The 10,208-nt window shown below is 36.0% G+C and overlaps 1 protein-coding gene across 1 annotated transcript; it reads right to left on the bottom strand.

The window, feature by feature from the left end:
* Positions 1 to 4,228: 4,228 nt before the first annotated feature.
* On the bottom strand, positions 4,229 to 8,282 carry LOC129568055 (uncharacterized). The gene is made up of 7 exons (XM_055445572.1): positions 8,268 to 8,282; positions 6,518 to 7,985; positions 6,031 to 6,401; positions 5,483 to 5,585; positions 4,967 to 5,391; positions 4,687 to 4,895; positions 4,229 to 4,625 (listed from the first exon to the last, which is right to left on the bottom strand). The coding sequence occupies exons 1-7, from the start codon at positions 8,280 to 8,282 to the stop codon at positions 4,229 to 4,231; spliced, it is 2,988 nt and encodes a 995-aa protein (XP_055301547.1).
* Positions 8,283 to 10,208: the final 1,926 nt, after the last annotated feature.

Below are 10,208 nucleotides of genomic sequence, written 5' to 3'. Positions count from 1 at the left end.
CCTTTGGCGTCTCCAGTGCGAGCCATTTGAATGGCAAGCAACGCTAGGAATTATTGAAAACGGTAGTTTCATCAGTGAAAAAATCCTTTGTAATCCTCGGAATGGTTTGATATTTACCTGTGTCTTCATGTGATAGTGATAGTTTTCATCCTTGTACAATGATCGGGCCAAGCCAAAGTCACAAATCTTCACCACGTTGTCCTCACTCAGCAGAATGTTTCGCGCTGCCAGATCTCCATGTAACACTCTTCGAGAGGCCAAATAATCCATTCCACGCGCAATTTGAAACGACCAGATGAGTATATCTTCTGTTGTGATCAAACGCGGTGAAGACTCTGTTGATTCTTCTATCTTAATCATACATCCGCTTGGGGCAGCAGTAAGTTGTGATTCATTGTTCAAAGACTGGCCATCGACGCCAATTTTAAAATCAATTTCATCGGTGCCTGGTACAATTTGATCGACAAAATATTGATGAATTCTCGATAAAAAGCTCTTGAGACTTCCAAATGGACAGTATTCAACGATGACCATTAGTTCGACTGTTACCAAAAAGAAGGTGAATGATGAAGAGAAGTGAGTCTTATCATAAAATCAATTGATATATGAGGTGATTTTCATTATTTTACTCACATTTCGCAATATCCTGCGTGACAGCGCCGAGTAAGTTGACGACATTCAAATGTTGACCCAAATGGACCATGATCTTCAGTTCTGATATCAATGCTCGCATCACCTGTTGAGTTCATTCATTTGAAGTGATAATTAAATGATTCGATAACAACGAAATAAAATATTGTGTGGTAAATCAACAAAATGACCTCATTGCTGGCAACATTCTTAACAATTTTCACTGCAACTCTTGTCTCCTTTTCATTGGCTATGATTCCCTGTGCCGTTGCCTTCCGCACAATGCCAAAAGCGCCAGCGCCAAGTTCTTTGCCAAGTATGAGCTTTTCGTAAGGGAATTCATATTTCGGATCATCCGGCAGCAGATCAGCCTGTAGATCCAATGTAAATTCGGATACAGGATTGGTCAAGTCAGTTTTTTTAGGTGTGTTATAGACAGACAACCCTCTCTTTGATTGCCAAATTTCCACTGGTAATATAACTATTAATGACACTCATCCAGGTATGAAATATGGGATTTTGTACCATGGCTCATCTGAAATAAAATCAAATTCCAGAAATTTCAAGCTCTGGTACTGCTAAAATGTCTATGTTTTCGAAGCAAAATTCAAGAATTTCACTTCCTCCACTTTTTTGCGAACAATTTCGTGTGGACATTTTTACATTCAACGCGGACTGTGTACTCACTTTCAGATTGGACTGGCGAGACTGGGTTTGATGTTGTTGTTGAATCGGTGTTTGTTGTTGTAATCGTAGTTGAAGTTTGAGTTGTAGGCGTAGTAGTTTCCGTCGTTCCTCTTTGTGTTGTAGTAGGCTAAATAAGTTCTACATCAATCCATAGACCATTCTTTACCCATGCGTTCAAAGTTTTGTGCAAATATGTGGAATCGAAAAGATTCTCTGCAATTTTAAGTGACTTTAGGTTCGGTAAATTGTTTGAATTGACCATGCCAAGTTTGGTTAGTTTGTTGCCGACTAAATTCAGTATTTGCCGACTAATTCAGCAAGATCCATCTTCACGGAGTCGATTTCTGCCAATAAATTATTGGAAAGTTTAAGTGTTATCAGCTGCGACTGTTTGACAAATGCATCATCTTCAATTTTGGATATCTGCGAATGGCTCAAATTAAGATGTCGCAAGTTGGTAAATGGCTTCAGCATGACGCCGTTCAACGTTTCAATAGAATTCCATGATAGATCCAGTCTTTTAAGATTCGTTCCGATTTTTTTCAATAAATCCGAAACCCTCTGATTTCGATTTGCTGAAGCGTTGAAAACGCGAATTTTCTCGAAGAAATCAATATCGTCAAACCCTTTAAAATGACAAATTGACTGCCCACAACTTATATCCAACTCTTCAATGCTATCCGATGGAAGATGCACTTCAACCAATCCTACTTTTGATGAAAATGTATTGAAATTGAACTTTTTCAGTTGAGTATCAATCAAGTTTAACTCTTTCATATTTGGATTGTTTACAAAACAGTCATCATCAATCTCTATGATTCGGGTGTTGCTCATATCGAATTCTAAATCTCTAGTCGCGTTTAAAAATAACCTAAAGCATCTGTTACGTTCCACGCAGTAAATTTTTAGATATTTTTCAAATAGTAAAATACTCGGACCATTGTTATGAAATTTCGTATCCAATTTAGATTAAGATTAAGTTTGACTTCTCATTTGATTTTTCCCATTGATGTTAACGTACTTTAATTGCAAAAACTCATCATCATTGTATTTACCCTGGTTTTCCAGAATCAGGCCGGTTTTACCATGGTTTTCCGGACCCAATTCTGGTATGAAAGCCTCACTTTTATATCATCCCTCCCCTGACTGTATTCTCTTTGCAAAAGACGCACCATGGGCGGAATTTATGCCGTATTGGGTCTCTGAACAGCATGTTCTCAGCTTGCTGGGAACACATATTGGCATAAATGTAGGCTTCGTAATAAATAAATAAATAAATGAATATTTCCAAACCATCAAGTTTTGCAATGAAATTACAGTTCAATTCCGATATACAATAAACTGCCGCCCAAATACAGTTCTTTCAATTTCTGATCGTTTGTCAACACTAAACTATCCTCGCTATCAAATTTTTTTTGCCTAAGGACAATTCACCCGGAAGATCATTGTTGCTCAGATCCAATGTTTTTAAATACTTCAATGGATCAAAATTGAAATACATCAGGTTATTGTGTGAGAAATCGATTTCAGTTAATTGTGGCATGTCAACCAAAAATGAATCAAGAATATTATACAGCCGGTTATGTGATGCGTTTAGTATTTTTACAGGAATCGGATCCATTCTGATACTCGAGATAATTTCAGAATTTCTAATCCCAAGATTTGAAATATCCAACGAATTTAGATTCTTGAAAGTGTTTAAGTCGCTTAGGTCGCTTAGCGACCTGATTGAAGTGTTACACTCATATTTTATCAATTTCACATCTGATTAATCGTATTCGTTTTGTTTCAAACACCGTTTTGGCCTGCCATTCGAAGCACAAATGTATCGAAATGTCTGATCTGTGCGTGAATAGCACTGATAAAAATCGTCTCCGAATTGAGCTTTAACTAATGAAATTAAAAGAACAAAAACAATCACGGGCTTCATTTTGTTGTTTCGAAAAAGATTCAAGTGTAAATATTCCAACTGACTTTGTAACACTGATCGACATGAAAGAGTTAGCCGTACTATATAATCATATATAAATGGTGTGACAAATTATTCACAAGAAAATATGGTTACATTCACAATTTATTCCGTACAATTTGCTGATGAATGTAACATTTGCTTGTACATACTATTACACTGGGGGAGTTTATCCATTCTCGAATTGACCGGAATTCGCACAATTCGAATGTATTTCGCCTTCAAATTCTTGAAAATTTAGCGAATTAGTCAGCTCCAAAACAGAGACAGCTGGCACCATACTAATTTTCATTCACAGTAAGAAAGCATAGAATGTGAAAAATTCGCAAACAATGTGCGAATTCAGGACAAAATTGCAATAAAATAGTTAACTTCAATAAACTCAACTGACATAAAAACCCCTAGCTATGACATATAGAATAATTGTATTCTTACTCACCATCTGAACACTTTGATATTAAGAATGTGGCTTTATGATCAGATGTTGGTTTACAGTCCTGCTCAAGAAATGACTCAAAAGGAAAAAAAAATGAAATCCGTTTCTGCATTTGATCACGCATGCTGGAAATATTTCGCTTTATGACACATATCATGGTCACATAACTTACGATTTACTCATGTAATACAGAGATACGCTTAAGATCCATTTTTAGAGTTACATGCAATACTTTTCAATTAGATATCGTTGTACGTCTGATATATTAATAATAAAATTATTAATCTTTTTCTGACTTTTTGTAATGATCATGGGCGCATATTTATTTGTGACCTGCAAAATTTGATTTATTCCAAAACGAAAGATGCATTCGTATAAATGAAAAAGATTTAAGAATAAAGTGAGATAAAAACTGAAGCATATTTATTATATTTTCACGTTAGTGTATGGTGTACTGTGCAAAACAATGAGAGAAGATGATATCCTTTAGTTTTATCATCGGCTGATCAAAATTTATCTAAATTATTCGTCTTAAATGTTTTGAGGTCAATTGAAGTATTAGGAACTCTTTTACTCGATGACAGTGCGTCGCTAGCAACATGAAGTCCATTTGTTGCTATTGATGTTCCACCTGGCCGTTTGGTCAAGAATGAAAAGTGATCTTTCTCCATTAAATTTAGTGGCACAGAAGGTGCTTGAGAATCAGGCGATCCTAGTATGGCCAAATAGTCAGTTTCGCCAGAGTTGAATCGATTTGCATTTGCCTCTAGGTATGGCTCATTCAACTCGATATAATATTCCGACTTGGTTTCTTCGATTATTTTGGAAATACTTGTCTCCAGATCACTGAATTTTGGACGTTTCTCGGGATCAACGCACCAACAAGACAACATAATATAGTGTCTGTGGAGGAATAAGCATTTCAATAATTCTACTCTCATTTAATATTTAAAAGCAAACTTACATCCTTTGAGTAACAAATTCGGCTTTCTCCAATCGATAACCATCATTCAGTCGGCACTTCAAGTCCTCAAATTCAACTCCTGAATAAGGTGTCGCACCGAGCGAAAATAGCTCCCACAAAGTGATTCCAAACGACCAAACGTCTGAATGTGTACTAAACACCTGATCGTTTAGCGTCTCCAAAGCGAGCCATTTGAATGGCAAGCAACACTAGGAAGTTTCGAGAACAATAGTTTTTTAGCGGAAAATTCCTCACAAAGGTTACATTGCAAGATTCTTACCTTGGTCTTCATGTTATAGTGATAATTTTGATCCCTGTTCAATGATCGAGCCAAGCCAAAGTCACAAATCTTCACCACGTTGTCCTCACTCAGCAGAATGTTTCGCGCTGCCAGATCTCCATGTAACACTCTTCGAGAGGCCAAATAATCCATTCCACGCGAAATTTGGAACGACCAGATGAGTAAATCTTCTGTTGTAATTGAACGCTGCGAAGACTCTGCTAATTCATCTATCATTACCATACATCTACTTGCTGCAGTAGTTGGTTGTGATTGATTGTTTGAAAACTGGCCTTCGACGCCAATTTTAAAATCAATTTCATCCGTCCCGGGCACAATTTGATCGATAAAATTACGACGATTTTTCGCCAAATAGCTCTTGAGATTTCCAAATGGACAGTATTCAACGATGACCATTAGTTCGACTGTTACCAAAATGGAGTTGAATGATGAAGAAAAGTGAGTTTTATCATCAAATCAAATGGTATGAGAGGTGATTGCCATTATTTTACTCACATTTTGCAATATCTTGCGTGACAGAGCCGAGTAAGTTGACGACATTCAAATGTTGACCCAAATGGACCATGATCTTCAGTTCTGATATCAATGCTCGCATCACCTGTTGAGTTCATTCATTTGAAGTCATAATGAAATGATTCGATAACAACGAAATAAAATATTGTGTGGTAAACCTAAGGGGATTTATCTCTCGCGAATGCTGCGAATGCATTCGCATTTCAGAACAAAAATTCGAATGTTCGCGAATGCGACGAATGCGGCTATGACAGCGAACTTGTGACTACATAATTCATTCGTTCATTCGTGTTTGTGCATGCATTCGCAACGCTGCCGTATGATTTCTATGTAAAAATTCACACTCGCATTCGTGAGAACGTTCGAGAACAGCGAAATACGACTGCTATACGAATGCGAGTGCGAATGTTTACATAGAAATCATATGGCAGCGTTGCGAATGCATGGCACTGAGCGCGAATTTGTGAATAAAAATTCGAGTGTCAAACCGACATAGAAGCCCCTAGTGGTAAACTAACTCAATGACCCACCTCATTGCTGGAAATATTCTTAACCATTTTCACTGCAACTTGTGTCTCTTCCTCGTTAGCCATGATTCCCTGTGCCGTTGCCTTCCGCACAATACCAAAAGCTCCGGCGCCAAGTTCTTTACCAAGTATGAGCTTATTGCGAGGAAATTCATATTTCCTGTCGTAGGGCAGCAGATCAGCCTGTGCATCCAATGCCAATTCGGGTTTCATTCTATTTATATCACCAGATACAAAATTGGCCAATCCAGATTTTGCACTTTGTTTTCGGCGACGACAGACAGTCAAAGAGCATAAAATGCCGATTGCAAATATTACAATCAATACTACTACTAATCCAGATATAAAATGTGGAGTTTTGTACCATGGTTCATCTGAAATGAAATCAAACACAAAAACAATGAAAACAAATTCTTAAAGCTACATTTCCGTTGACGCAAGCAACTTTTAGGATATTTTTCCATTCAAAGCGAACTGTGCAGCTACATACCTTCAGATTGGGAAGTTGAGTCAGCAGTTGTTGTAGGTTCAGTAAGTTCTACATCAATCCTTAGACCATTCTTTACCCATTCGTTCATAGTATCGTACAAATATGTGGAATCGAAAGGATTCTCTGCAATTTTAAGTAACTTGAGGTTCGGTAAATTGTCTGAATTGACCATGCCAAGTTTGGTTAGTTTGTTGCCGACTAAATTCAGTGTTTGTAGAGAAGCAAGATCCATCTTCACGGAGTCAATTTCTTCTAACAAATTATTGGAAAGATCGAGTGATGTCAGATTAAAAGGTCTGATAAACGCATCATCTTCAATTTTTGATATCTGCGAATTGCTCAAATTAAGATGTCGCAAGTTGGTAAATGATTTCAGCATTCTGAAGTTCAATGTTTTAATAGATGTCCATGATAAATCTAGGGTTTCAACGTTCGGTCCGATTTTTTCTAATAATTTCGCTATGTTTTGGTGTCGATTTCCCGAAACATTGAAGAAGCGAATATTTTCGAAAAAATCATCATCGTCAAACTGTTTAAAGTGACAAATTGACTTCACACAACTTATATCCAACTCTTGAATGCTTTCCGATGGCAGATGCACTTCAACCAATTTCGCTTTTGTTGAAAATGTATTGAAATTGAATTTATTCAGTAAAGAACCTTCCAAGTTTAACTCTTTCATATTTGGATTGTTTACAAAACAGTGATCAGCAATTTCTTCGATGTTATTGTTGCTCAGATCTAATTTTTCCAACATCTTCAGTGATGAAATCAATGCGGGACTTAGACTCTTCAATGAACTATTGCCCAGGTTCAATTCTATCAATTTATGATTTTTTCCAAACTTAATCGTTTCAATATGCGAATTGCTCAGATCTAAAGTTTGCAAAGTGTGAAGTGAAAAAACTACGACAAATCTATCTAACGGATTATTATTCAAGTACAACAATTTTAAATCTTCTTTGCCTGAAAACACAGCATCACTAAAATCTCTGAGGTGATTGTGGCTTAAATCCAATGTCTCAAGTTGTTGTAATTTTCCAAACGACCGCCAATATAAACGCTTAATGTGATTATTTGAAAAGTTCACCGACAAAATGTGATTGGATTCTGTGAATCGGTTAAAACTTACGTAATGAATTTGATTGAAACTATAATCAATTTCAGTTAGTAGTGGCATATGATCCAAAAGTTTGGCCGGAATCTGAGTAAAATTGTTGTGCGAAGCTCTTAGTTTTTTAATTTGTGATTTGAACTGCAGAGATGACGCAAAAACAGCTTCAATCCCAAGATTTGATATATCCAACATATCCGAATTCTTAAAAATGTCCAGTACGTCTAGACAGAGCTTTTTCAATGTGATCGGTTTTCCGCACTTGTATGTTATCAATTTTACACTTGACTTATCGTATTGGTTCTGTTTCAGACATCCTTCTTTGGATACATAGTCATCCTGGCCCAATATGTCCTGCTTACATATGAATTGAAGGTGTACCGTATCATTTGTACGTGAATAACACTCGTTGGGAAAAACGTTGTCTCCCAAATGTGTTTCAATTAATAGAACAAAAAATCCAAAAACTATGACGTGCTTCATTTCAACGCTTTGTGGAAGTTTCAAGTGCAAATAAACGAACTGACTCTATGAAACTGATCGTCGATAAAAAAAATTAGGCAGACTAAATATAGAGCAACACAATTATTTCCAAAAAATTTCTTGTTACATTCACATTTGGTTTGAATATTTTACTGATAAACGTAACATAATTGCTCATACTATTCCGCTAGGGGGGTTTATCCATTAGCGAATTGACTGGAATTGACCGAGATGTAAACTTCAAATTCTTCTAAATATTCTACGGAATCCAAAACTATGACAGTAAGCGGGTACCATTTAAGTTGTCATCCGCAGTAACAAAGTATGGTATGTGAAAAATATGAAAAACAGTTCAATTCGACAAATTTAACATGTATAAAAAAAACCATGGTATCCATATCTTTAATTTTTAAAAGTGCGTCCGCCCCCTAGAATTGGAACTTACATAAAAATCAGTTGAAAAATTCTGTTTTAAAATCAGTTTGAATACGCATGTTGACGCTTTTTCATGTTATGACACATATCATAGTCACATGATTCATGATTTACACATTCAATACCATAAATGCACGCATGGGTGTATTTGTCACCTCCGAAATCAGAATTGTCAGAAGAGATTATTCGTCTCAAATGTTTTAAGAACAATGGAATTATTACGAACTTTTTTGCTCATTTTCGATGTGTTGCCAGCAACATGAAGGCCGTTTGTTGCTTTTGATGTCTCGTCTAGCGATTTTGCCAAGAATGAAAAGTATATTCTTTGCCTATCACATTTACCGGCACAGAAGATGATTGAGAATAAGGTGATTTTAGTGGTTATTTGATCTGTTGTAAACAATTAATTAATAGATTTTGACATAATTCAACAAGCTGAATCTGAACAATTGTAACTTTACATGCTAAACATACATACGAAATAATGGTTTTTTTTCCATTGCATTACATAAGTCATCGTAAAAAAATTCACTGAAATAAAACTCAAGACCTAATTGGGTCAACGAACTGACTTTAAATTGATTAATCATGTTCAATTTTTTTCATACAATAAAAATAGAACGATGATTCAATCGCATAGTTTTATTTTTGTATTAAGTGAACAGGGACACGCCCAAACAAATAGTAAAAAATTCTGGTATTTAATTCTAAAAATTTATGTTGGTATTTCTTAAAGAGATTATGTTGACAAATTACTAGTGTGAAAAACCATCCGTATGCATTCAATTAATTGGGTCGCTTCTACTTTTTCATGCTATGGACGCATCACAGGAGGCGATAGCAGGCACGAGTGACGAAAGCACACTAGTGCTGAAAGTTGAACTCGCCTATATACACGCAATTTTGAACATAATGACAGAACATTGACAAATGCGTACAATTAATGGCATGTCAATGCACATTACTCAAAATTAGCGTAGAATTTCTTTTTTCATTTCCAACGATTTTTGAAAACTGAAAGCCGTTTGGAGTTCGGCCGTGCCAGGGGATATTGCAATGAAATTTAATTAAAAAAAATCGTGGTTTTATCTGGATTTTGGGCTATCGGCCTTTTTTATTTTTAATTCATATGTTTTCCTGGACAGACGGCCGATAGCTCAAAATCCAAAGAAAAAAACACGATTTTGTTTGGATTAAATTTCATTCACAACGATATTTTTTCCACTCATCAATCAATCAATGCATAGGATGGTTTTATCACATTTACTTAATACAACAAATGGTCATGTTTCATTAAACGCACACAGTTAAGCTTCTTTTCAGCATTGACCACACCTATCATGTAGAAAATAAGAAGCAGTATCATCAACGTAAAATGTACTAATTCGCAGCTCGATGTGTAAAACATTTTTGCCTAGGTTTAGAGACCGTGGTATAATGATGGTAAACGTTCGAATATTCACTTGATTGCAATGAACCATTATGATGGTTTTCCAAATACCCCCTCCTTGTACACGTGTGCCCACGCCTGTAACTACGAATCGCATGAAACTATTTCATTCCACTTTGTCGAGCATAAATAAAAGTGCATACCACTTTTGCGGACACTCTTCGACAGATATACCAAATAACTATTGAAACAATTACGATGATGATAAA

Source organism: Sitodiplosis mosellana, unplaced genomic scaffold, assembly GCF_009176505.1.
Source record: "Sitodiplosis mosellana isolate CC-2019 unplaced genomic scaffold, AAFC_SMos_1.0 Smas_scaffold_15, whole genome shotgun sequence".
Lineage (NCBI taxonomy): Eukaryota > Metazoa > Arthropoda > Insecta > Diptera > Cecidomyiidae > Sitodiplosis > Sitodiplosis mosellana.
The sequence above is the reverse complement of the archived record's forward strand: the minus strand, read 5'-3'. Positions and strand labels throughout refer to the sequence as shown.